Source organism: Punica granatum, chromosome 6, assembly GCF_007655135.1.
Source record: "Punica granatum isolate Tunisia-2019 chromosome 6, ASM765513v2, whole genome shotgun sequence".
In the NCBI taxonomy this organism is placed as follows: Eukaryota; Viridiplantae; Streptophyta; class Magnoliopsida; order Myrtales; family Lythraceae; genus Punica; species Punica granatum.
The window spans coordinates 22,432,751-22,459,072 of NC_045132.1; the positions used below are offsets into that span (position 1 = coordinate 22,432,751).

Consider the following 26,322-nt stretch of genomic DNA (forward strand, 5'->3'; position numbering starts at 1 on the left):
TCGCATCGCTGCTAGAAGGAATAGATGCTGCTTGATGGAATAGATGCTGCCCGGGCGCGAAGGAACAAAAGGGGAAATGGAGTCGAGTCATTTTATAAATCGATGACATTCCAAATGGAATTCAATGATGTACAGTCTGTGTTCCGTCGTACCAGATAGAACTATGCGAATGCGAGATCTACGATGTCGATATATACTGTTATCAGACCCAGTAAGATTCGTTACCCTGAAATGAATGCATCGATTCACCTATGACAGTCAAAATTTGCCGTGCCTATTTGCCGTCATGGCACGATACCAGCACCACGTCCTTGAGGGGATGCCGTGCCCGAGATGAAATGACGAATTTGCCCGACAATCTCTCATTTCTTCACAGTTTTGCCACTCACTGTCATCTCTCTCTATCTGACATGCTTTGCATTTTCATCGCTTTCCATAGAAGAGTTGGGGGGGGCGCAGAAGGAGGAGACGAGAGAGAACGAAGGCTCCAAAGAAGAAAAGGTTGGATTTTTGATCATTAGGGCCTCGTCAGTTGATGCGAGTCCAAAGCGGCGTCTCGGCCTCTCTCTGCGCTACCGTACATAAACCTCGCCCCCGCATTGGTCGCATGGGGGAAGTGGAGCGAGGCGACAAGGAGGAGCAGCCGCTCCGCCTCGACTGGTCCGCGCTCTTGCCCGACTCCGACGATCCGCCGCCGGAGCTTATCGTCAGCGGCAGGGGGGACCAGGGCCAGGGTGGTTGCTCAGCTCCCGTGGACCCCGATCAGTGCGCCTTTGCTGAAATCCAGGGGCTATCGGACCAGAAGCTCGAGGAGTCCATCGCCAGTAAGACCAAGACGCTGCAAACCATAGGCTGTAAGCTGCATGATGGAGGTTCGAAGCTCCGCGGTATGCTTGAGCGCCTCCTCGAGGAGAAGGAGCGCAGGAAGCTCCGTCGGAATGGCGAGGTTGTTGTGGCTCTGCGTGGATTTATTTCCAGCAAAGTTTGATTTTTTTTGTGTGTTATTTTTCCTTCTCGTTTCACAGCGGATACTAGGCTAAGGTTTTGGTTTCGCGGCATTGATGAATAAATGAGTTGGAATTGCTGTCATTAGGGCTTGCTAGTGTTTCTGTTCCTTGTCGCGGGAAAACGTTCTTCGTTTTCTTATGTCATGATTGATAAACTGTTGAAAGTTTTCCGAATTCGAGGACTTTGTCTCTGTTGGACTTGCGAGTTTAATATACAAGATGGCTTGGAATCCTCATCCCCCTGTAATCCTACTTGATGGGAATGCATCTGCGTGATGATTAAGTTCCCGGAATCGCGGGATTTAGCTGCAGGTTGTAACTTCTGTTTTAATGAAGCAGACACCAACCCCCTTAGCATGTGTGAAACCCCTGGGGTATGCAATCCGCACCGCCCACGTGTACTAGGTAAAAACTTGTCCAGTGGGCTATGTGTGTAGCCGTTTTCTACTTTTAGTGGGAACGGAGCCTTGACTTAGCAAGTTCTTATCACGGCTAGCTGAGGGAGGTGCATGCTATGGCCGCCACTGCGAATCCCTTAGGATCCACTTATGCTGCATGCAACCGTGTTCTTGAATTAATTTGCCTTATCTTGCCTTGTTTCTATGTGAAGCTTATGGTGGGGCTTTCCTATGTTTAAAGTATAGTATTTGAGCTCTTTTATTTGCTTTCCATTTGCAGGATGTTGATGAATGCGTGAGAATCACGACAGCTACAAGTGGTAAGATTTTTTGTTATTTGCTGTCATAAAACTATTTTATTTATTCTTTCTGGTATATCATACTAAAAGATTGAAAATATCATGTCAATGTGGCCTTTATGATGCTGGCTCGGCACAGATCACTCTTGACGGCAGAACCTATCGTTGCTATGTGCTATTCAGTGGGAGTTCTAATCTTATTCTTGATGTTTAAGCACGCATGTCTTAAATTGACCCTGAACACAAAGTAAAGGAATTAGAAATTTTTTGCAGGTCCTTCTGATGGCTTCAGGGAGGACACTACACCATCAGAAAAACAATCTTCCTTTTCCAGGCTATTTACTCAATCTTTGGATGAAAATGTACGGTACTATATTGATCTCCAGAGTGGATGTAATCAGTAGTGTGCCTTCTATATTTAATGTTTCTTAACAGAATGCTTGTAGGATAGGTGATGTTGATAAAGCACCACTCAGCTTCAATCATGGGGACTGGCGCAGAAAGAAATGTAAAAGAAAGCTCTCACCAGTGGGTCGGAGAAAGCCTAGTTTATCATCAAGAAAGCGACCTTTTCAATCTCCAAGAGAAATTTCTCTCGACAGAAAGCAGCATTCCTTGGATGGTGGTCGAAGGGGAAGGGCTCGCTTCTCTTCTAATAATTTCTATGGTGAATTATTTTCTCATCGCCTTGCGAAAAGGTAGTTTATTCTTCTCTTTGATGGAAACTTCCTTTCCTCTTTATTTCTTGTTGGTTTGCATGTAAGGTCACATTAGTCCATCCATTAGCAGCTATCTAGGGTTACCTTGTGGCATTACATATCTGTCTTACATTCCTGTTTTTCTTCTCTCTCTTGATTGAATATTAGATAGGATCCTTCCATTAAAAATAGACAAAGGGATGCAAATCATGTACAAGCATGATATTGAAAGATAAGTCGAAATGTGGTTGTTTCAAAAGCAAGCTAGGAATTATCATATCTCTGAGATTAATAGAAAAATAAAAGTCCCATGTGCTCACCAGAAATTTGCATTTCTAATCCAACATCTATGAACACGGCTTCTATATGCAGTTCCCTCGGCAGCCTCTCTGTTTCTCTCACTTGCAATTGTCCAAAAAATGAAAGGGGGAATGATTTCATTCTCCTCTTCTCTGTTACAATGCAAAGCCCGTTCTAGGCTAAACTCTTGGCCTGTTATTCCTGCTGTTATCAAGTAAATCCATATAGCAGAAAGTTGCGAACAAATCTCTGAACTTCCATCTTAAGTGTAAGTGGCGTTTTACTGGGCGTGCTTCGACTGTGTCTCCGGGGCACAGTTGAATGCAGATATCATGAACGCGAGGTGCAGGATACCAGGCCGAGAAGGTGGTTCTAGCCAAACTTAAATAGTAGCTGTTCCTCGTCAGTCAAGCCAGCTGTTGTGGTTTGGTTGGTTGTGATCCTTGGGTTCTGTCTCAATTTAGGGAATGTCTGTCTTCTCTTGCTGCTATCGGTTATCGGCTACTAGCTGGTGTGGTTGTTCTTCGACCTTGTAATAGTTTCTGTGTTTTGGATATATGGCAGCTGGCCTTTGTACAAACTTGGGTCGACATTATTTTGGGTTCGACTTACAATCAATTGATGGTGAGCAATGATGTTAGAGGGGCAAATTTATTGACTTAATATTAGTGATATCTGTTACTTGTTTATCTCATTGCACTTTTGTATTTCATCCTGCAGTTGGTGATCTAATAATTTGTTGCACCTCATTCAAGTTGGAAATTTTCGACATTCCTCTACCTATCTGTCCTTGCATTTAATTTTTTTAGGTATACTGTAGGTTGGAGTTTTTGTTCCATTCTACTAAGCCTTGACAGCGTATTGTCCATTGTATCGTGACTTGCATAATTGCACAATGGATGTGCTTATAAGTGCCTAGACCAAAATAAACAATATGTGTAGTTTTCAGTGTGAGAATAAATGAGTTGGTACCTGCAATCCTCTTATATGTTACGTGAAGCCAAAATTAATTGATGAGAGACATGAATATTCATATGGTTTATTTAAATTTACATCTCATGGAACTCCTGGCATGAAAGCTATACTCATATTGTTTTCGTGATTTCTTTTTTGTAGGAAAAATGACATGCGTGCTCTACCTTTTAATGATTCGACGCCTAAGAAGGTAGGTACATTTGTTAGTTGTCTTGGTTCCTTTACTTTCCTTTTCTTTCCCTTTCTATGGCTTGTCATGTCGATACATGTGAAATTGCTGTATCTATAAATATTTGCTGTACTTGCACATAAATCTCATTTCAACTGATTGTGAACAATTGCAAGACTTTCATGCTAGAGTGGTGCTGCTCAGAGTTCAAATGTTGGGTCTGGAAACCATTCACCATTATGTGCTACCTGATCGCCTGCACTACCTTTTATTATGCTTCTTTCTTGATTGTTGATTTGGGGGATTCTCAAAACAGGAGCTGACAGTTGTTCTTGATGATGAAGAGGAATGTCATCTTATAGAAACGGCTGAGCAGGCAGGCGAAATTGCTGAATGGTGATTAGAGAACTTTCATCGCAGATTGCTTTTTCAGTTTTACTAAATCCGTACGAGTTTGGTTTTAACAATGATTCCCTTGGGTATTTTTGTTTCAGCATGGAAGAAACTAAGATCTACTACCCATCAAGGTAAGATGATATAGAATGAGTGTCATGTGGAGAAGTTTTTCTACTTAAAGACTTATAGCATCTTCCACTTGTCTGTTCCATTCCTGCAGAGATGATCCAGGCTCTGTTGAAATATGTTCTGCAGACTTAGACTGCCTTAAACCTGAAGGCTATCTCACTTCGACTATTATGAATTTTTACATCCTGTAAGTATTGTCCGAGAGTTACAAAGCATACTTCTTTTCTGAAGATGTAATGAATTGCATATCTTAGTGCATGTTCATTTTCTAATGTTTTCTACATGTAACGTAATATGGTTCGACTTTGTAGATATCTACAGCTTCAAGCATCACAGTCAAGTAGGGGAATAAACGATTATCTCTTTTTCAACACATACTTCTACAAGAAGCTCCAAGAGGCTGTATCGTGCAAGGTGCCTGCTTCTGTTCATATATTTTCCTAAAATATGCATCATACCTTGTACATATAATTGGAGTATGTGGTATATATATCAGAGTATTTAAGCTTGTGCTAGTTTGAGTCACTCATTTGAGAAAGTACTGCTTCTCTGAGACAGATCATGGTTGCAATCTGGATTATTCTGTTCAGGATGTGATTAGCTTCTTGTTGCTATTTCTCCTGTAAGTTACCTTATCATTTCGTGTGTAGGAAAATGTGAGAGATGCATCTTTTGCCAGGCTTAGGAGGTGGTGGAAGGGTGTGAATATATTTCAGAAGGCATATGTTCTTATACCGATACATGATGAGTAAGTATTGCTTGATGCTATTTTGCAATGAAGCTTAAGACATCTATCTATAGCTTAACGTTGTTATCAAAACCATTGCTATGCTAGATCATTGCTTGAGGGATAGTGCTTTATTAAAATGACTTTAAAATTCTGTTTATATCCCCTTTGCACTGATTGTTGTTCGAGATATTCCTTTTACTTGTCTTGATGAAGTTCTTTTGGATGCATGGCTAAAATATACAAGATTAATAGATAATGATGTGGGTTATCTCTCGAATTATTTCTCTCATGTGTCTGATTTGTTTAGGCTACACTGGAGCTTGGCAATTATATGTGTACCAGATAAGGAGGACAGATCAGGACCGATATTACTTCATCTAGATTCTCTACAACTTCATCGAAGTAAATCTATTTTTGACAACATTAGAAGGTTAGTTGAAGATCCTATGCAAACTGGAGAATATATAGATATTCCGGAGCCTCTTGAATTTTATAAGGATTTACCTTTAATGGGGATGCTCCTAAAAAGATGCCTTCTTAAGTTGCAAATGGCTTACCTACAGATTTTTGGTAGAAGAATGGAATCATCTAAAGCAAGAAGTTACTCCTTCAGATCTCCTTATAGCAGATGAGGTTTGGGAAAGGCTCCCTCGTCAAATTTCAGACAAGAAGATTATGGTATGTATCTAGAACAATCACGAGTTAACTTTTGTCTCGAATCTTTGTTTGTCAATCAGATCCACTTGCAAGATTGAGATTGCTATTGATGCCGTAGGAACTTTTGCTGCAATTTATCAACCGTCCTGTTTTTATTTCAAATTCTGCACATCCCTATGCTAACCGATACCATTGTTTATCCTCTTGCTAGTCTATTCGAAAAACTATGCCGCAGCTTACATGTTGTAACTCTTGATCGATGTCTCTTTAAACAGCATTCGCAAGTTTCTGAAGATGAGAAAACACTTGATGTCATCCCTGGCCTGTTATTTTGGTATAGGAGAGCAATTTTTAGTCATGCGAGATATGAAGGATTTCTGCTTTATGGGAAAGGAATCACCTTGGTGTTTTGTCAGTTACGCAAGGTGACATGGCCAACTCCCAGTCGAATGTCAAGTGAAATATAGATTCAGATTCTCTGGGCTCCAATAAAATAAATAAATAAATAAATAATAATGTGCTGGAATACGATATTAGCAAGTGCACTCTACTCTAGTAGGTTTATGACAACCTAATTATTTCCAAACCGAAACTTGTGTGAGTATTTGATCAATTTATTGGCTGAAATGTGTCTAGTTCTTAGGTCATGTTTGAACTCCAATGAGATTAAAGTATAAAGCTTGCATTAGAATATATGGGGATTAGAGGATAAAGCCTCTATAAGAGTTTATGGGGATTAAAATTAGACCAGAACCTTCAGCTGAATGGTTAATTTCCCCAACTGCTGGGGCAATCCCTCGGGCTCTACCGCTATTTTTGTTTGCGTCATTCAGATTCTGAATGGAACCTTTTGCTAATGGAAGCATTGACATGTGTTAGGTGCCTCAACAAAAAAATGATTATGATTGCGGTCTCTTTGTGCTGTATTTCATGGAGCGTTTCATTGAAGAGGCCCCGGAGAGGCTAAAGAAGAATGATTTAGCTATGGTATGCCACCCTGGCCCTTAAACTGTTAACAATTCTATTATATTATCATTGATCTTTGAGCTTTTATTCAAGTGCTCCAGTTGATGGGTATAATTTTCTCCTTTTATTGGGTCTGGTCGTGTGCTTCTTTCCAGTTTGGGAAGCAGTGGTTCAAGCCAGAAGAGGCCTCTAGCTTGAGAGTGAAGATCCGTAAATTGCTCTTGGAGGAACTTGAGAAAGCTAAAGGGTGTCCCGATACTCCCGAATCTTCTCCACGTTCAGGGAGTAGTCCTTCTGGATTACATGGAGATGATCGAAGACTGACTCCCAAATCTTCTCCACATTCAGGGAGTAATTCTTCCGGATATCTGGAGATGATTGAAGACTGATTGCATAGTGTAATTGATTGATTGGCGATTCTGCCATGTACAGAGCTAACGAAATTGATCCAGAGCCATACGAGTCTTCCATTCATTGGACTAAGAGAAAGCCAACTGTACAGGTAACGTAGGATCAGTTTTGTATAGCTTTTTAGATTTGAACCTGCAAATAACCCAAGGGAAGGGGTTCCCTCTAATGGCGTAAATTACAAACCCGACTGGTCCAACTTTTCTGTTGTTTATTGGCCGTGGGATAAGCCCCTTTTGGATTGTGTTGAATGGCTACAGTGAGAAGTGAAATGCTGCTGGACGGTTGAGGAAACACACTATTTTGAGGCAAATATTTAGAAGAATATGGCTTTTATATACTGCTGGTTCTGATCATCAGGATGGAGCTCGGACATGCCGATATTTGCTCTTACCGTGAATGTGGTCTTATGCTACGACTTACCTGAGGTCGAGAGAATATCGAGCTTAATACAGGGTGTTACTTGAGCATGAATTTAGAATAATGACGGTTACCATTCATCAAAGAGACTCAACGATTATAATGAATTTAGAATAATTATTTATCATGAACTTACAATCTGTTTTTTGGACATTTGATTCTGGTTATACGATTAATTAGGGTTCGGAGAATTTCTCAACTGTATGTACTCGTACTTTTTTTTCAAAATAAGTTGTACTCTTACTCACTTAGATTCCTTTCGTTGGCGTTTACCTGAATTACGGCCGGCAAGTATTTTAGATCACCCGACGTTTCTTTTTCTCAGGGGTTGAGTGCACTTGTGGCTTTATACCAAAAGTCTTAAGTTGAAAGTTCTCAAAGGCTTCAGATACTGCCCCAACCTGGTGACGTAGCAAGAACAGTTATTAGATCAAAGGAATTAACTGTAGGCGAAACACATCGGCACGTCGCTCTTAATACCAGTTCGGGTTTCTTCGAGTACACTCTTACGATCATATCCTGGTAAAATGCAGGCAGGAGGTGACTGATGCGATCGTCCTGTATCGTGAATTTCTCGTCACTCTCATAGTCCTGACAAAATCCAAAAAACCCGTCACCTCTCAATGTGGGTTAATCCAAAACTAAATGAGAAAAACTGGCGAACCAATGCAAGCGAGAGGCGATGAGTAGGAGTACTGTAAGTACCATGAAAAAGTTGATGCTGGACATGCGGGACATGAAAGAAAAAGAGATCATTATCAGGTTGCAGTCCAACTTAGAGCAGCACCAAGTTATATTCAGCAAACAGTAATGATTCACCAAAAATGCAAATAGTAATAACTTGGAATTGGCATTTACGTATTTTGGAGTGAAGTACCTCTCGAGCGGGTTATTTCTTCCCCGAGTCAAATCTATCTTGACATTGCTCACAGCCACATCTTCTTCTCTCAGTGCAATGCCGCCAGACCTCTAGGAGATTGTTGCAGGCGAAAAGATCGTTAGTGTGCTGCAGGAGCAAATAATAATAGCAGCAGCAAATGCACAGTATTTTCAACCTGAGAACAAACAATATCTTGAGGAGTGATGGCCTTGAAGTGGTCAAGTGAGTCCTTTGGAACAGAGAACTCATTGCAGAACTGCAGAAAAAAGAAAAACCAATACATGTTAACATTAATGTACCAATCAGGTCTTCGGAATCTGTTGGTTGAAAATGCTTGTGGGTTATCCACATATCTAGGTACCCTGTACAAGTCTCTTCTCCTGATGCGCCGTATCAAATCTCTTGATTCCTTCAACTCATGGTCTGAAGATGTTTCAATGGTTTTCATGATCGAGTCATCTAACTGCATTTTTAAGAATTTTTAGGAAACTGGATAGTTTCAACTTCACAAACACCGAAGTAACAGACGAGAGAAAATTGAACTGTAAGCCTTACAAAACCTTCCAAAATTCAGCTGGTTCTTGAATTGAGGATGAAATCTTAAGGAATTTGTCCGCCTCTGTAAGAGCATCCACAAGCATGAGGTCTATAGCCTGACTCGGTCGATATTTCATACCCATAAGAGTTTAAAACTGCAAGTTTGCTTAAAAGTAACACTTGCATACAACCAGAACTTAGGGTTAGACAGATAATCTTATTTTGGCACCTTTACTTTTGCATGGGTGTAGACTGTCCGATGCAAATCAGCGCGAGTAGAGAATAACTTGTGGATGGTGAGATCTGAGAACATATCAGAGACTTTACACAAGCACCTTAGAAGAAAGTCTGTGAAAAAGAAATTAGATAATACAATACTCACTGTCCTTGGCACGGTAGCATATCTCATCACCAATAACTCGCATAGATTCCATTAGCCTGTAAGATAAACATGATTACACCCTTATAGATTATCTAACCAGTCCCATTTTACTCAGCCAATAGATGACAGCATACGTACTTGATTCTATTTTAAAGTTAAGAAAACGAAAATTCATCACTGTGAACTAAGCAGGTAAAATCTCTGGTTCTGGAAGCATAACTCTCTTCAAATGCTTTGAAAGCCACTTTATGCAATACACTCAATGACATGCAGTAACCCATCAACTTACACAAGATATCCACCCATACCTCCGGAACTGAAAATTACAGCCCATACCACAGGCGCGAGTGTCCCGAACAATGTAATCAAACCTGCATGCGTAATATATCACATAAATATTGAGAGTCTGATTTAAAAAGAGAGATGGTGAGAAAAAAAAGTGTTGAAAATGAACTGCACATCTGCTGACTTACTTGTCGACATCAATCCCATTTCTTCCATTTGCAACTATATCATACAAGAACTTTTTGTCCTTCACACACTACATAGCAGAAGATAAGAACCATCCAGGTGCTAAGATTACTCAAGCCAAATTATTCCCCGAGGAATTAAAATGAGGTCACAAGCCAAAACAGAGAAGAAAAATCTTGACTCACTGTATGTGAGAGATGTTTGGAAGGAAAAATCATCTCCTGTCAAGAGAGGAAATGTGCCAAAACATCAGCAAGCTCCGTGTACAAAATCAGAATTTAATTCAAGTGCTATGAGAACACTTTTTTCTTTCCGTTCCCTTTTCAACCCTCTCTCTCTTTTAAGGTTTAACTGGAAAGAAGTTAATACTGAAGAACAGGATGCTACTAAGCACACAATAAAATATATTTATCGCAATAGAAAGCCCCTAGCACATGCATGCTTCACTGCGTAGTGCATATATACTATTGGAATGGCTAAATGGAACCTTTAAAAGTGCCTTCCAAACCAAAAAGGTCAAAACAAATGAACATGGGATTGAAAATACAACCTTTACTTTCTTAAGGCGTTGTGAATCAACATCAATGTTGTGCTCATCAACTATGTAATCTATCATTCTCACAGACATATCTTCATGCGACCTGGAATATAATCAGAAGCACTGTTTACTTAAAAGGAATAACTTGTTGAACACCAAAGGCTTGATGTAACTCAAAAAATTTATCCAGAAAGGAAACAACCTGATAATGGAAACAGGAAAGAAAACTAACCTCATCAAAAGAGTAATGAGTTTAAACATAATAGCAAAATTTAAGATATGTGCACTGACTTGCAAATCACAGTAGTATAAATCGAAGTTCATGCTGTGCTAGTTCTGAATGCAAAACAGGAGAAAAGGAAAGAGGAAAGTGATTGAAAGCACATATGAACTGAAAATTTGAATGGCAACGCGAAGCTGAAAACTCTCTTACTAGTAGAAATTAATTGATATTCAAAACAGAGAAGCGCTGGCACTAGCGGGTGTGGATTAGACAGATGCAATAAAATAATAACACTATATCCTTCACGTTGGCATTAATTATGATCTCTGTGAACACCTAGAAAAGTACTTAGGGGACTCCTCACTGATGTAGTTCAAGTTTAACAGAGTACTGATATGGCTACATGACATATTCTATCATATAAATCTGTCAAACCAACAAGTCCTGCAAACATATGTGGTTGATATTTAACATGAGGAAGGAGTTAAAAGCCTCTCCAATTTCAAGGTGCTTGAGCAAACAACTCCCTCGTTTTAGTATTAACTACAACTGAAAATCAAAAGATATCTATATTCCATTCGATTGAAAGACAGTTATCTTGAGATATTATTGCCATATATATTTTCATAATTAGTGCTTCAGTGGAATTTTCAAACAAATTGGAATGTTGTATCATCTTAACTTCCTTATGCTATCCTCTGTGATTGGTGTTCATCTGCTAAAAGGAGTAGAGAATTACCAATTAGATCCATGAAGAATTTGGGGAAGTATTGCCTTTTCAAACAAGTGGCTAAATGGCCCATGGCCTACATCATGCAGTAGTCCTAGATAGACAAAGCAACTGATGATATGACAGAGACAGATTTTAATCAAGTATGCTTCAGTAATGACTAAAGTCAAATACCAGCAAGTTTTACAGTCTCCATGTCAAAGCGGTCTATACCAAGTTCCAAACCCTGCAATATAAATGTCCATGGAATTGTTACTATGCACTGGATCGGCCACCTCATTATCTAATTATGAGAACTTCGCAATCCTACTTGACAAGCTTTGATGGCATGAACAGCTTCTCCAGCTAGCCAATACACCCCCAGTGAATGCTCAAACCGAGAATGTGACGCTCCAGGGTAGACCATGTGAACTAGTCCTGGGTACAAGCGCGAGTTTGTCGAAGTTTCATGCATTGTCATCTCACCTTCTAAAAAATAGAACTTTTGCTACTTGACAAGACACTGCCATCTTACCTTCTAAAAATGCAAAACATTGACAAAGTGCCGCATATGATATAACAGCTAGTAAAGGACATCGAAGTTTCATGCATTGTCATCTCACCTTCTAAAAAATAGAACCTTTGCTACTTGACAAGACACTGCCATCTCACCTTCTAAAAATGCAAAACATTGACAAAGTGCCGCATATGATATATAAACTAGTTCTACTTCTACATATATATTCTTGCTTCAAACTCACCGAGTTGCTTTAGATCACGAAGCCTGCAAAAACGTGCAGAATGAATAAGCAGATAACTATCGTACAATTGAATAGGTAAAAAAGATTATCTTTGTACCGATTAAAACTTGCCTCTGAAACTGTTCTGTGTCGATGAACTTCAGCGAAAGCTGCATCGAGAAGAAAGGACTTTTCACTATTTAATTCAATTTCTGATTTAATAAATTCAAGTGTTATAGACGACTTCATGATGATCACAAGCAGTATGATCCATTCCGCGGCCTCATAAAGAGAAGCAATATGATTCACCTCCATGAGTGAAAAAGGCACAGAGTATTAATGGTGCAAAAATAGGAAATAAATCAACCAAGTACTGGCCATACACCGAACTTATCACTATGAAATGACAGGTAGACGAAGATGCCTAAAAGAGAAACAAATGACGAACAGATCGATTGAATTATTTGTAGACAAACTCAAAGTCGAAGTAGAGCCGATCATCGCATGAACAAAAGAGGAGGGAAAATGATCGAAATCACAGGCCTGCCAGACTCTACATCTGTCCTATTTCAAGCGTTATACGTGCTGCATATCCACTGCTCAATTTCGCACTCCATCGAACAATAATCGTTTATCCCGGAAGGGAAGGTGAAGGTGTCGGGAAGTTACGGGATCAAGGTAGATGTTGCCATGGACGTTGTCGTAGACTTGCTTGGAGGACCGCCTGTCCACAAAGGACGCAGAGGAGAAGCTCCACTGCTCATCATCGTTCGTGCACGCTCCCATTGCTTCCCCGGCGGGAGGAGGCGATGGAACGGAGATCGCTTCAGATTCTCAAAACAGAGTTCTTCCGGACAGAGAGAAAGAGACGAGGGAGAGAGGCTTTATTCCATTTCCACGGAAGCGGGGAAGATATGTGATTGTGAGGTGCCGCCAAAAAGCAGATTCCGTTTTATTTGCGCTGTCATCCTCTTACTTCTTCTTTTTTCTTCTTCAAGTGACTCCTTGAATTTATTAAATGTCCGAATTGTGCCCACAACTTTCAAACAATTAAGACGAAGGCTACAATCTCGGCTATATTATGCATTCAGAGTCATTTTCAGGTTGTTACTTACTATTACCATTGGCTGTATCTTACCTAAATATGCTAACGTCCTCGTATAAGTCAAAGCTAGGCGTGATTACCAGATCTCGGATTCAAAGGAACTCAAGTATCCACCAGATCCTGAATTCGTAATCTCTTAGAACCATCGGAGTGCATTTGGCGTAATTACCCCGTTTCGTGCATCACTAGGGGTTGACGAGGCCCCGGAGATAAATTTGGTGAAGACTGAACACCCCAAATTAACAAAAAAAAAGAGTCAAAGCTGCAATCGATCTTCGCTTAACAGGTGAACAAGGAAAGAAATCTCGTCGGACCCAACACAGACTTCGATCATTTCTACCACTAGACCAACTTATTTATAATTGTCCTCTTAACCCCTCTCGTGTAACTATCAATTGACTAATGTTCCCAATACGAGTTCCTACTGATTGATATAAAAAAAATTGTCGATACAGCAGGGTAGCTGTTTATGGCGGTCCATGCAAACTGTTGATATGAAAGAGTAGCAATATTTGAGATAAACTAAGATTCATGCAATATTTCCCCTTTCCCTTCTGAAAAGATCCCGAGAAGGGGCAAATTGATACAACGGACAAACTTCAAGGCCAGGTTTGCAATTTTCCATTCAAAGAGGATCCATTCCTCCAACACTTGATTCTCTCTCAAACAGTTGAACTTCCGTCACCTTTGGTAGCCTCTCATTGACTTCTCAGTTACCAGCAGCTGGTCTAACATTGAAAGGCGTACGGTTGGCCAAGAGACGGCTCGATGATCGAATAATTGGTGCACAAGCTAATACCAAATAGAAAATGCATTACAAAATTGTCCTCCCCAATCCATTTTGTCGTCCCCCAACGAGCTCAAAACCGGTTTCGTAGTAATTATTATTACTGGCAACCTCCAAAAGTTCAAAAAGCAATGCAACAAAACGAACCATCTCTCTGCCAAAAGAAAAAAAAAAGGCTTATAGTTGGCTCTTTTGTATTTGAGCTAGGGAATCAACGAATCATCTGCTTGCCGATAATGAAGCCACAAAGCGTACCACAAATTCCGAGGGCCATGCTATAGAGGCGTAGCAAATCCTGAAACCATAAGGTGGAAACATCAGTAACAATGCTTTAAGAATTAAGATATCTGCGACTCACAAGCCAAGAATTTGTGATATGATGTCCCGAGGAATCATAAGGCATCGATAGTAAGCACAAAAGCCAACTGTGAGAAAACTTGAGAATTGGCAGACAAGCATCTCCAAATTTATATGTGCATAAACCCTAAGCAGAATCCCAATTTTGCAATCAACTAGTCAGTAGAGGTATAATCAACTTAAACGTTTGCCTGAATGTTGAAACATTATTTACTCAAGTTAATGTTTTGTATATCTTCCTTTTCCAGATGCGCTTATTCTTGGGTTTCATCACTAGCAATTTAGAAGGAAACAATCATTAATACTTGCTTCCTTCTCCTTCTATGGTGGGGGCAGGCAGCTAATTACAATTATCACTCAAGGTCTCATTTAGCCTTCCAGAAAGTATCATCAGATATGCCAGGGACCAACTGTTGAAACAAAAACTTCAATTTGACATTTCTTAAGCAGGACCAGTCCTTAACAGAGCATCACAAAACCTTGAGCTCAAAGTAACAATATCCAAGATTGTGAATGAAGTAATATGCGAGAAACAATATCATGTAGAAACAACCCGGAACATTTCAAGAAGTTCCATAAAAGTTTGTTACAACATGTTGACATTGAACAGTAAGTTTTACAGAAGTAAATTTCATGCACAGTGATTCTAGATTTGAATCCTATCCCTAGTTTTCAAGAGACAAATTGCCATGATTCACTTCTACAATTGTTTAAGTTTACTGGGGGCACTGCTTAGTACCCTTTCCATGACAAGAATTTATTGTAACATTAGAACACAACTGTCTAAACAAAATCTGCCCAAAGAATTATGCCAGCCAACCGTTGCAAGTTTAGTATCTGGCTCAACTGTAATATTCCTTACAAAGAATTATGGATCACTTACTTTATCAAAGGAAATTTGAACTAGTTCCAGGCATTCGTGTTGCTACCCTTACTCATATAATCTACTCTCAATGTGTTCATTTATTTCATCAACCAAGGACTTGGAGATTCTAATTTCTAATTACCATTTCATTAGAAAATTCAGTCTTTGCGTGCTTCTTTTCAGATTAAACATGCAACCTAGAGGCGTGATATCTCACAAAATGATCACAGGGACAAAGTACAGATTCGTGGAATAGTGATAGAAAAGAAATGCTCAGGTATCTGTAAAAGGTAATGTGCCTGCAGTAGGCAAATATGTTGAGACAATGCGAGTCTGTCAGATCATCTCAAGGATATATACGTCCCGTAACGAAAATCATAGATTGGCAAAAATCAAGCAGTCAAAGTAGAAACTCTTTTTTTTTTCCACAAAAGTTCTCACTAATGATCATAAGTATTGGGTAATTCCTTAAGTACCTTCAGATAGACAGCCCCAGCTGTGACTGCTCAGAGAGAGCAACGAAGTGAACAGAGCAGAGGCTGTAACACTGTGCAGTGGTATCATCGTCAGCACCCCGCCCAACTCAACCGGCAGCCTACAGACAAACAAACACAATCACATCATCGATTGTCATCCAACTAATACTTACTCAGACGTATGGAAAGAGAGACTAATCACGCAAATGGAACCTAACATCCACCAAAAGAGATGAACTATGCACTAAACTGTGGAGCATATAAAATTCCAAGAATGGGGATTTCGAGCTTTCTCTCAGCATTGAGGAAGTATTTGCAAAGGAAACCATCAAGGGGCTCCGGCCCAGAAGTTGAAAACCTACTAAAATCTCAGTTTAAAACTGCAGACCTCGAGAGGGTGAGCTGGGGAGTGAAGAGCCGCGAAGAAGAAGACCCGGGCTTGGCATCAGAGAGCCCTCTCAGCTTCGAAGCCACCGGCGAAGAAGGAGAGGGAGGTGAGCGCGTTAGTAGGGTTCTTGCGGAGGCCGAAGAGAACTGCAGCGTTCTCCTTGCGCAGTTGGCCGCCATTATCGATCTCTTCCAGCTGCTGTCCTACCGCGAGCCAAATTCAATCATGGAGTCTCCCCGGAGACGAAGAAAGGGTTGCTTACTGGACCGGGCTAGTGTGGCCAGAGAAGCCCAAGTTCTTTTGGCCCAGGCCCACTGTCCATTTACTGGTCCATGAGAAATCCATATGTATCTCTCTATATCTATATATATATATATATATATATATATATATATTACTAATTTACTTGGGTGCATCATAAATACTTTAAAGAAAATTAAAAATATAGAAAAACAAAATTTAAAAATAAATATTCTAATTAATAATTTTTACTAATTACAATTAATGTATCTAAATCTCCTACTCATAAAATTTACTTGGGCGCATAATAAATTTGATTGGATTCATAATAAACGATTTAAAGAAAATTTAAAAATATGGAAAAATAAAATTTAAAAATAAATGTACTAGTTAATATTTTATAATAAATACAATTAAATGTACCTAAATCTCTTACTAAATACAATTAAGAGAAAATTTTTGTTGTAGTTTCTTAATTATATATAAGCGATAAATGTATATAAGCAATTAATTTAACGTGACATTATAAAAATTGAGCCTAACTTATAGAAATTGATGTAAAATTTTGATATTCTCACTAAAATTAATTAAGTATATATATAATTTATCATAAAAATTAAACATATACATGTACGAGCATATTGAAATGAAATTAAATAATTTTATAAGACATAATAAGAACGTTATTTATAAAATTATAGTTGAACTATTCAAAAGCATTCATGCAACTTTATTACAAATTATTTCTGAAAATTGATTGTTGAGAATTTTTATTTTTAATAATAATAATGATACTAATAAGTAAGTTAATATCTTAAACTGTGATAATTATTATCCGTACAAAATATAAATATATGAACACAAACCCGTGGAACACATGAGATTAAACACTAAAGTATAAATTAGTAAAATTAACTTGAAGTGCAATAAATGCCCTTCAATTAATGCTTTTCAAAAAGTATAAAAATATAAATATTATTTTAAAATGATAAAAATAATATAATTTAAAATGTTGAATAAAAATAATATAATTTGGAGTACTAACAAAAAATATAATACTTTTTTTACAAAATTAAGAAAATGAATTATTATTTAATGAAAGTTTTAAAATTTTACAATCCCTTCAATTAATGTTTTTGAAAAAGTATAAAAAGATAAATATTATTTTAAAATGGGATATTGAGAAAAGAGAACATGGGAAGAGACGCATTAGGGAAGAGGACACATGGGGGAGACGCGGTTTCTTCCTTTTACTCACGCAGGCACGGGCCTTCATTCTCTCTTCGGGAGCTGCTCATGAACGCGGCATTGTCTCTTCTATCCCATCGACCATGCAAGAACCAAATAAATGTTGTATACATCCGATTTTGATTGAACTTAAATTAGTCGAACTTATTAAATTTTGAAAAGTCGAGTGTTGCAAACGGAAAAGAAAGAAATTTACCCAAAAAAAAATCTCATTTAATTCACTTCTACGTATGAATGACTTTGTTATGATCATGGTTGTTAGAATCGTGATTCGAATCGTAGAATCTTACGATTTTACGATTCAATGGGTGGCTAGCGATTCCGATTCCATAGCATGAATCGGGAAGGTAGAATCATAATTGAATCGCGATTCGAATCGCAGAATCGTAGAATCGAACCGATTCTACGATTCTAGTTTCAACCCAAAATTGTATGCCCCCTCTCTCTCCCTTCTCATCTCTCTCATTGTGCGACAATATTGCTCATTGGTTCTCTTATTCTATGAAAATTTTGAAACTTCTCTTATGACTGTAAGTGATATGCACCTGAAAAGTTTTTCGAACTGCTTTGAATTGGGTTCTGGCCGGTTCCTGATTGCCGTTTGGTTTGAGATGACTTAGGCTGGAATTTTTTTCAACCTTTTTAGGTGTAGAGAAAGATGATTTTAAGAAGGGACAGACTAAGAAAAGTTAGAGAGGAAAAGCAGCTTCGCCTACAGGATCCGTGACCACGGTACTATATCAATTTTCATTGGGAATTATTATAGCGGGAGCTTCTCTTGTGAAAACTAAGCACCATCAGATTTTGATGAATGAAATAGGAAGCATTAAGATTTATCATTTGATGTTTACCTCTACTATTTCTGACATAAGATTTGGTATATATCTGTATATGTTATTTTTTTAATTGCAGGTAGAATCTTACGATTCCGATTCGATTCTACGATTCACGATTTCACAACCGTCGACCGATTCTAGGTAGAATTGTGATTTTGACAACCTTGGTTATGATACTGGAGTCATAAGTCAAAATGCTAGCCTTGATTTGTTGATTAGGTTCTTCTAACGTTAATGTTGAAATTCGAAGCATGTGGAACGAGATGATGTCCAAAAGTCCGATCATTTGGATCTGTGTGATTGATTGTTCTCAAACGATCGGATTCTCCTACGAGAACAAATGCGAGAAAGATAAGATCCCGTGGACCCAAATTAGCTTAGTGCGTTGAAATTAGCCTTCTATTATTTAAACTCATTGATAACAGTAATGATTTAATATAATATTGATAGTCACTACAAATAAATCAACGAGTCCAACGGTTCTTTTTTTTGGGAGAATTAATTAATCAACCCATTACACGTAATATGATATTCTAATTCTTGATTATGCTCTAACTACTTTGTTAGTGAACAAAACAATGAGACCAATGTGATGATTTGACCCTTTACCAAATTCCGAGGAAATTATTAAAAAAATACGAAACTGTGGGTTGCAGTGCATTTTTTTTTTCTCGCAAACCTTGATGATTAATTCATAACATGTAAAATTACATGACAAGAGTATAAGGTGAAAATATTCAAGAAACGAAAATTACAAGATCAGAATTAATCAGAACCTCCCAGACATATTATACAGAAGAAACTGAGGTAAAAAGCAAGGGTAATAGCTATTAGAGATTCCGATCAAAATCCTCTGCCATCACACAGGGATCCCCGTTAAACTAAGGAAGGGTCCTCAAGGTATATATCCATGTAGAACTTAGCTATCTGTTATCGAGATTCTATAGAGTTCTCGCTATCAGAGCAAAGCAAGGGATCATGAGTTGTACTCGTGTGCCAGGGACCCTTCACAAAATGGTTCCACCAAGTAAAATCAAAGCTGAAGGCTTGGGAGGGCTATTTATCAATCTGGCAAGCCGGGGAAGACACCAGGTTGCCAACCAATACGGTGGCCGGGGAAGGCAGTTGATCAAGCCGACGGGTCAAACCAAAACCATTAAGAAACTTCGATCGGTATAAACTAATGACCACATCAATAGTCAAACCGAGAATAGCTTATCAGTCTCTGTCGGTAGATACCACCAGTGATCGTGTCGAGGAAGACGTTAGGCCGCTAAACAAACTAGCTCCTGCTACTCCACTCAGTAATAGGACGAACACAAACAACCAGGGAAGGATCGAAGAGCCCCGAGCTAACACACCAGAAAACCAAAAACAGTCCAATCACTAGAGCAGAATAAAGTAGCAGTGGTCCAAATCTAATTGAATGAACTATTTCTTAACGCAAAGGGGGAGAAGAGGCACTGATGGTGGAGCAGTAAGTCGAAGATGAAGAAGCCGCCCCATTTTATCCGGTATCCAAATGGAGAAGAGAAGAGAGGCTATTCGGAATAGAAAGGACCTGCAAGGGGTCGGATCGGTGCTATCGGGTCCAGTCGAGTGGGTTAGGCCAGTCGGGTCCAAGCAAATAGGAGGTAAGCTTGCACAGTCAAGGCATCTGCCACTGCAATCGACGACCACGAGTCAGAGAGGGAGAAGGGACGACCATCGGAGGGGAGCGGACAACAAATTCCAACACGCCACACCCGATAAAGAACAGAGATGATCTGGAGGATGGCCATTATGACCTACCGGATGCCTTCCAACACCATCTTCGCCTCAGAAATGGAGCTATTGACAACCCGTGATGAGGCCAAGGCAAGGCAACGAATGGGACTGAGGAGCCCGCCATGGAAGCCGACGTGGAAAAGCCCTCTAAAAGATCTTCAATTGGAGTTGAGGACCGAGACCCGCCATTGCTAAGGTCGCACGCCATAGGTGGAGCATGGTGACCTTTGTGAAGGAGCATCTGGACCCGCAACTAATTCAGTTTACGACTAACACGTCGAACCTACCACGTCATCATGTCTGAGGAATAGGAAGAGTGAGGGGGAGAAAGGAAAAGAGAGAAAGCCACCGGGAACAAAGACAACCGGGAGATAGAGGGCAACCCAAGCTTCCCAATCTCGATGGCGGTGGCACCGGACGCGCCTGGCCGGAGCCGGACGCGTCGGTGAAGTGGCCTTGGCTAGGGTTTTTGTTTTTAGAGGACGAAGAGATAAGGAGAGGACGATGTGCGTTGCAATGCATTTAGTGTACTATGTTTCATGTGAGTAAATATTATCCATTGTGTGGGAGTTCAAAATTCACATAATTTAATTTATGATAAAATTAATATTCGATAATAGGTTGAGAATATTTTGTAATCTTATTGAAAAAACGACAGCAAAGACAACATTACTTCATAGGATATGGCAAGTGAGTCATTAGTTATTATAATCTAACTTATTTTTTTAATTGAAATGCAAGTGTGAAAATGTGAATACGGGCAGTTTGTGGGACAAGTGAGAGTGATTATGCCTCTGTCTCATATTCAGCACTTGGGATGCCCTTCTCTTTAAGGGTAAGGAGACCCACTAAGTTCAACTGCCCCCGATCGGTGAAATTGACCAAATGCCTGAAATTTGGTGAAGATTGATGGAAAGAGAAATTGACAGAAAATAAACAGATCGATTGAGAATTGTTCATAGGGAGATCTATTGACTGTTGAGCCGACAAAGTCCCATGTTGGATTCTTTGCTAATTATTTTATCTTGGCCTTTATTGGATTCAATTGGGGAAAAAGGCAAGTTCTAGACACAGCCCTCAAAGCATCCAATTTTGCAGTTCTGTTTACGAAATTTCAATTTAATTCCTGGCCCAGCTTTTGTCCTGAAAAGCCTAAAAATCTGCAATTTCAGCAGTAAACATGCATCATTTTATGCCTGTCGTACGATATAGTTGACAAACTTTGATTATGTAAGCAGATATATCACCTGCAATGGAAAGTGCAAAACCGACTGAAGGTATTTTGTGGACAGGTTAAACCTAATGACCGAACATAGATGAGTATCATAAGCAGGACCGAGGACATTGACTTAACCCGAAAAGAAAATTGTATGAACTTTCTTTTTTTCTTTTTAAATTCTGCTTCAAAGTGAGAGAATAAAGTGGCTCTTATTTTAGAATGCCAAGAGAACAAAAGGAGAAGCAGCCCATGCATTTTATGACACAAACCCCCTCTTAGAAGCTATATGGTGATGCAAAATGGATGTGGCTCGATTTTGTATCATTCTATATGCATCGCAAGTAATTAGTGCAATTTGTTAGGACAAGTGAACTGATCTACAAAATATGAATATGTTCATGACTTAAGAAGTTCGTGCCGTCTCGGGTTTTCTTGCATTTCTTTTTTCGACCTTTGATTGAACATCTATCTTCGATTGAAAGTGTTCAAGCCGTAAGGACTTCCGTTATGGTCATGGGGACCGGCAGCCGAACGGCGTTGATGCAATTCACTTATTATTATTATTTTTTTCTTTCTATATAATATTTTTTAAAATAAAATAAATTTTTGCAGATAGTGAACACAAAAGGGCAATTGTCCAATACCCACCATAACAACTGTCTCGTGACCTCCAAACCAAATATTATGAAGGCCCCCTAGCAGGCTTTGGCTGGTCCCTGGACCACCCCCCCCACATTTCAACCACAAGTTCTTTTCCCTTCCCCCTTTTTTTTACCTTTCATGAGTTCTTCGACAAATTTTATCAGAAACGCAGTATTCGAATCGATTCAATTACAGCTTATGGCTACCGATCCAAAAGAAACTCCATTACAGTTGATGCATTCTGTCTGTTCAGATGAGATCCGCGTTTAACAATTTTTACGGGGCGCGAGAAGTCATCCGACCTCCATTCCATTTGTTGTCTTGTGAGGGTCCCTTGATTTCATTTAATAAATATCACGTCCTCAGCTTCCATGCCACGAGATGGACAAAAAGCACGCAGAACAAAGAACACATGCATCATAGTACGCACTCCCACAGCAGCCTGTTCTTCACAGTTTGAGAAGTTTGGAGTTAGTAGCATCTCTCATTATCCACATCCGGGCTCCAATCATTTCGGAACCCATCGAATATGCCCTCACAGACCCAAAAAGAAGGGGGAAAAAAAAAGAAGAAGAGTTTATGCACATACCGAGATAGGAAAATCGATAGACGAGTCATATTTCATCCTTAATAGAACTGATTGTATTATTTCCAATGAGTCGATTACAACTATAACATTATGTAGCTATTCGCCGATTGAGTTTCTACCACTAGGATAGGATGAGATTGTAGAATCTAGTGGAGAGCGCCTGCCTTGTCCATTGCTGCATTGAACTATTGAATATTACACCCCTTCCGCATTATAACCCTTTCTTTATGATGTAAAATAAAGAACATAATCGAAAACCTATAAAAAGGAAACTAATGGAAAATAGAAGGGAAAAAAAAAAAAACATAGTTTACTTGGTGGTAGAGTAAAAGATCAACAGTCAAATCGAGACAGGGGTCAAGCCAACGGCTAAGCTTTCTTAGCCATGGGCTCGAACCCATATCTGGGAATCAATCGGCTCGTGCCCAGGTCATGTCACTCTCAAAGATCCAGTGACAGACCTCGATCTTGCCAGGCCCGTATCCAAGTGCTAGGAATGCCCCATGGGTCGGGCTCCACGCAGATGTGTCAATGTGACATATCGCAACCCCATGGTTAATCTTAGCCTTCGAGTTCGGGTCTAGGATATCCGCCTGGTAGACCCGAACCTTAGGGACCGAATGGCAGTAGTAAAGCAGATAAGGATACAAGCTCTGGTGGCACGATACGGACTCGGTCACTTTCCCGCCGTTGATCCCCGAGACCTGCCCAATCAGGATCTCCTTGCCGGACCCCGCCACATTATCCGTGGTCCGGACAACCACGTTCCGTCCCAACACAGATGTCGCAAAGTCGACCATATCCTCGATGGAACCAACGCAGCGCTTCGTTTCACCACTGCTCGGGGCTCGCTCACACTCATTGAGGGCAGCCACGATCAACGACTCCATCGAGGAGTTGTCAGCTGCGTGGAATGTCCGCTTCAGCTCAGCGAGCTTAGAGGACGAGAAGGGCAATTTGGACAAGATAGACCGGGGCAGAAACGACCTCTTCGGCATCTTATCTCTAATGTCGGGCATCGGCATGAGAATGCCTTTCTTCAGCATGCTCTCCCGGAAGAATTTGCCCGGCTCAACCCACCTATTTACCCGACTGCCACTGCCCTTCGCCGCCTCTGCGGCGGCAGCCTGGGCCTCGCTCCGGCTTGTGTATCTGGCGAACGACACCTCGGACTTCTTCGCGTAGTCCTTGAACGTGTTGTTGACACCGTAGATCTTGAAACCGATCGACTGCCCCTGAGCTCCCTGGCCATAGAGGGAGAACTTGTCGGTCCCCTCATTGAAGGACTTGCCGTAATTGGCGAAATTGACCTTCGCCGAGTTCGAGTTCTTGGCGTAAGACTGGAAGCTGTCGTCCCCGACATTGGACTGATCGCGGTAGTTGGCGAAGTTCTCGACGGCCCCGTTGCCCCCGTCGCCGTAGCTCCTGAAGGTGTTCTCCGGCACGTTGCCATTGACGCCGTAGTTGGTGAACGAGTCATTGGCGCCGTTGGCCCCCTGGCCGTAGCCGGAGAAGTCCGACCCAATCACGTTCGAGTCGGTAGCGTAGTTCTTGAACTCGTTCGGCGAGCCGTTCTCGTTCCGGCCATAGCTGGAGAACTTCTCGCCGCCGGAGTTGGTACTGTCGGTGTAGCTGGAGAACTTATGGCCCCTCCCGTTGCCCTCCGCCCCGTAATTGTTGAAGCCGAGATTCGGCACATTGACCTGAAAATCAATTCACATTCACCTCCAATCGCATCAAAATCGAAGCTTGAAATCCAGATATCAGTACCCATTTTCGATTCATCAGAAAATTTTCCGGCCGACGACCCACCTCTCTGTTGTAGTTCTTGAATTCGCCCGTGCCACCAGTGGCTCCAACGCCGTAGCTGTTGAAGCTCTGGTCCACCACATTGCCCTCAGGGCCGTAGCTGTCGAACTTGTCGTTGTGGCCGGCGGCGTTGCGGCTGTACCGCCGGAAGGAGTCAACGGGAATGTTCTCGCCCTCGGAGTACTTCTTGAACATGTCTACCGCGCCGAGCCGGTCGGTCCCGTAGTTGCTGAAGTTCCGGTTGGAGTAGCCGGTGAAGTCGGAGTCCTTGTCGTGCTTCTCGAGGCTGGGGGCGAGGTCTGGGAAGCAGAGGAGGCCGGCAGCGGCGCAGAAGGATGGCAAATGGGCGGAAAGTGCGTTCCTGGAGGCGAGCTTCGAGAAAGCGGCGGCGTCCACGGCATTTAAAGGGGAAGCCTTGGACAAGAGGAAGGAAGGCTTGGGGGCATTGCTGCTGATCTGCTTGTTCCAGTAGCGGATCAGTGAGGCCCTCGGCGAGAACGGGTTGGTGTCACCGGCGAGGGAGTCCCCTGAGCTGCCTCCGGCGGCGAAAGCCACCTGCATTGCCAAAACAAGAACAGTACAATGAGCTTGTCAGGTGGTAAGTGCATTGGAAGGATAAGCAAGAAGAAGAAGAAGGGAAGATTTACAGTGAGAGAGCAGAGGAAGAGGAAGAGGGAGCTCATGAGGTATGGATTGTCTGAACTGAAGCAAAAATGGTGAGGAGGGAGAGAGAGAGAGAGAGAGAGAAGAATGTTGGTGGCTGAGCTGAGCTGTGTCTGAACCTCTTAATTTATAGGACCCAACAAAACCAAACAAGGCCCGGAGAGAGAAAGAGAGATGGTTGAGCTGGGCATTTTTAATGCCATTGCCAAGCATTGTGTTGTGACAATCAATCAATAGGGGCTCTGCTGAAAATCATGTTCAAATATAAATGTTAGTATGGTCGCGAATGGTTCACTATAACAAGAACGCGAAGTTCGGATTCCTCGTCAGCTATGCTAAGTGCTCTTGCAGTGTCATTGTCGCCATCGTTATCGGTCCATATATATATAGACTGTCCACTTTTGGTCGCTGGTATAATTCTGATAGGACTTCGATTACTTTGTTCAGTATATCGGATCGTACATCAAATTCAATGCAAGCTCGGATCATTCAGTGTGCATCTCATCTGATAGTTCCATCGAGTGAGCACTTTCGACACGGTGATATCATGGGACCCTTAATACATGTAAGAAAACTAGAACATCCCCTATCATTTTCATGATGCATTGAACCTCCTAGGTTGCATTTTCGATTCCCTAAAATGAATCTCATCCTGGAAGGCTAAAGCATGAATGCGTGCAGCGAGAGATACTCAAAAGTAATGAGGCGAACTTGTAGATTGACAAGGAAAAGGAGTGATTGCTACCCATTTTGGCTGTGGTTCTACATAAGCTTTTCGACTGCTAGAACTAGAGGTGATCGGTTATGAGTACCTTGTACTTTTCACGATATCCAGACCTTATCTTGTAAGGAATAAGTTTCAAGATTTTGAAACCGGACCTACCCTGTTGAATCTTGGAATCGAAACCTACCCGGAACCTGTATTATACCACAGATTCCGAGTATCCCGTTGGAACTTGCAATTTTTTTTTCTTTCGCTAAATAAAATAAAAAATGTCACATACATAATTAGTAATCATACCAAATAGAATATCAAAAAAATTTAGATTAATCTACAACAAAAAAAAAATATGTCTCATCAATCCAATGACAAAATTAAATATCCATAATACGATCTCACACAACAAAGTGCATCTATTTTGATTTATTAGAGAAGACAATAACTTTACTCATTTCTCTTTATTTTTTAAAATAAATAATCGGTTTCGGGGACCCTGTGGGCAGGAACCGAAACCGGAACCGGAACCGGAACCGGAACCGATTTTCACCGATTATTGATTTTAATACCCGGAACCTACC

General features: G+C 40.7%; 4 protein-coding genes across 13 annotated transcripts; 1 reads left to right on the forward strand and 3 right to left on the reverse strand.

The window, feature by feature from the left end:
- The first annotated feature begins 71 nt into the window (after positions 1 to 71).
- LOC116211712 (ubiquitin-like-specific protease 1D) lies at positions 72 to 7,470 on the forward strand. Of its 5 annotated transcripts, XM_031546202.1 has the most exons (16): positions 72 to 211; positions 440 to 946; positions 1,686 to 1,725; positions 1,978 to 2,066; positions 2,140 to 2,402; positions 3,819 to 3,867; positions 4,163 to 4,242; positions 4,341 to 4,373; positions 4,463 to 4,558; positions 4,683 to 4,785; positions 5,022 to 5,119; positions 5,409 to 5,531; positions 5,665 to 5,779; positions 6,034 to 6,183; positions 6,638 to 6,745; positions 6,880 to 7,470. In XM_031546202.1, exons 2-16 carry the CDS (start codon positions 536 to 538, stop codon positions 7,111 to 7,113), a joined length of 1,992 nt encoding a protein of 663 aa, XP_031402062.1. In that variant the 5' UTR covers positions 72 to 211; positions 440 to 535; the 3' UTR covers positions 7,114 to 7,470. The 5 variants fall into 5 exon arrangements, 4 of the variants coding, with proteins under 4 accessions (XP_031402062.1, XP_031402065.1, XP_031402063.1 ...); XM_031546205.1 differs by lacking the exon at positions 72 to 211 and having other exon boundaries at positions 281 to 946; positions 2,151 to 2,402; XM_031546204.1 differs by lacking the exons at positions 72 to 211; positions 440 to 946 and adding an exon at positions 1,844 to 1,886 and having other exon boundaries at positions 2,151 to 2,402.
- A 179-nt stretch (positions 7,471 to 7,649) lies between these two features.
- On the reverse strand, positions 7,650 to 12,947 carry LOC116211714 (deoxynucleoside triphosphate triphosphohydrolase SAMHD1 homolog). Of its 5 annotated transcripts, XM_031546206.1 has the most exons (19): positions 12,702 to 12,942; positions 12,165 to 12,202; positions 12,054 to 12,076; positions 11,624 to 11,730; positions 11,488 to 11,539; positions 11,323 to 11,407; positions 10,373 to 10,463; positions 10,008 to 10,043; positions 9,825 to 9,892; positions 9,660 to 9,722; positions 9,352 to 9,407; positions 9,199 to 9,272; positions 8,993 to 9,085; positions 8,794 to 8,895; positions 8,608 to 8,688; positions 8,430 to 8,521; positions 8,258 to 8,273; positions 8,033 to 8,143; positions 7,650 to 7,953 (listed from the first exon to the last, which is right to left on the reverse strand). In XM_031546206.1, the coding sequence occupies exons 1-19, from the start codon at positions 12,816 to 12,818 to the stop codon at positions 7,849 to 7,851; spliced, it is 1,410 nt and encodes a 469-aa protein (XP_031402066.1). In that variant the 5' UTR covers positions 12,819 to 12,942; the 3' UTR covers positions 7,650 to 7,848. The 5 variants fall into 5 exon arrangements, 4 of the variants coding, with proteins under 4 accessions (XP_031402066.1, XP_031402067.1, XP_031402069.1 ...); XM_031546207.1 differs by lacking the exon at positions 8,258 to 8,273 and having other exon boundaries at positions 12,702 to 12,944; XR_004157723.1 differs by lacking the exons at positions 8,258 to 8,273; positions 8,608 to 8,688 and having other exon boundaries at positions 7,930 to 7,953; positions 8,430 to 8,607; positions 8,732 to 8,895; positions 12,702 to 12,947.
- Positions 12,948 to 13,731: 784 nt separating this feature from the next.
- LOC116209796 lies at positions 13,732 to 16,240 on the reverse strand. 2 transcript variants are annotated; one of them, XM_031543497.1, is made up of 4 exons: positions 16,011 to 16,240; positions 15,623 to 15,741; positions 14,180 to 14,219; positions 13,732 to 14,078 (listed from the first exon to the last, which is right to left on the reverse strand). In XM_031543497.1, the coding sequence occupies exons 1-3, from the start codon at positions 16,187 to 16,189 to the stop codon at positions 14,200 to 14,202; spliced, it is 318 nt and encodes a 105-aa protein (XP_031399357.1). In that variant the 5' UTR covers positions 16,190 to 16,240; the 3' UTR covers positions 13,732 to 14,078; positions 14,180 to 14,199. The 2 variants fall into 2 exon arrangements, with proteins under 2 accessions (XP_031399357.1, XP_031399355.1); XM_031543495.1 differs by having other exon boundaries at positions 13,736 to 14,219; positions 16,011 to 16,239.
- A 6,341-nt stretch (positions 16,241 to 22,581) lies between these two features.
- LOC116211567 (polygalacturonase 1 beta-like protein 3) lies at positions 22,582 to 25,264 on the reverse strand. The gene is made up of 3 exons (XM_031546014.1): positions 25,008 to 25,264; positions 24,364 to 24,915; positions 22,582 to 24,254 (listed from the first exon to the last, which is right to left on the reverse strand). Exons 1-3 carry the CDS (start codon positions 25,041 to 25,043, stop codon positions 22,962 to 22,964), a joined length of 1,881 nt encoding a protein of 626 aa, XP_031401874.1. The 5' UTR covers positions 25,044 to 25,264; the 3' UTR covers positions 22,582 to 22,961.
- Positions 25,265 to 26,322: the final 1,058 nt, after the last annotated feature.

Coding starts and splice junctions, on each gene's coding strand:
- LOC116211567 (XM_031546014.1), bottom strand. CDS start 25,043: ATGAGCTCCCTCTTCCTCTTCCTCTGCTCTCTCACT. Junction 24,916..25,007: donor TCTTCCTCTGCTCTCTCACT/GTAAATCTTCCC, acceptor TTGGCAATGCAG/GTGGCTTTCGCCGCCGGAGG. Junction 24,255..24,363: donor TCAAGAACTACAACAGAGAG/GTGGGTCGTCGG, acceptor ATTGATTTTCAG/GTCAATGTGCCGAATCTCGG.
- LOC116211712 (XM_031546202.1), top strand. CDS start 536: ATGCGAGTCCAAAGCGGCGTCTCGGCCTCTCTCTGCGCTACCGTACAT. Junction 2,403..3,818: donor TCTCATCGCCTTGCGAAAAG/GTAGTTTATTCT, acceptor TCTTTTTTGTAG/GAAAAATGACATGCGTGCTC. Junction 5,532..5,664: donor ATTTTTGACAACATTAGAAG/GTTAGTTGAAGA, acceptor GCTTACCTACAG/ATTTTTGGTAGAAGAATGGA.
- LOC116211714 (XM_031546206.1), bottom strand. CDS start 12,818: ATGGGAGCGTGCACGAACGATGATGAGCAGTGGAGCTTCTCCTCTGCG. Junction 12,203..12,701: donor GCAACATCTACCTTGATCCC/GTAACTTCCCGA, acceptor TTCTCGATGCAG/CTTTCGCTGAAGTTCATCGA. Junction 12,077..12,164: donor GACACAGAACAGTTTCAGAG/GCAAGTTTTAAT, acceptor ACGTTTTTGCAG/GCTTCGTGATCTAAAGCAAC.
- LOC116209796 (XM_031543497.1), bottom strand. CDS start 16,189: ATGGCGGCCAACTGCGCAAGGAGAACGCTGCAGTTCTCTTCGGCCTCC. Junction 15,742..16,010: donor CCCCAGCTCACCCTCTCGAG/GTCTGCAGTTTT, acceptor GTTTGTCTGTAG/GCTGCCGGTTGAGTTGGGCG. Junction 14,220..15,622: donor CTGGGGCTGTCTATCTGAAG/GTACTTAAGGAA, acceptor TTATGGTTTCAG/GATTTGCTACGCCTCTATAG.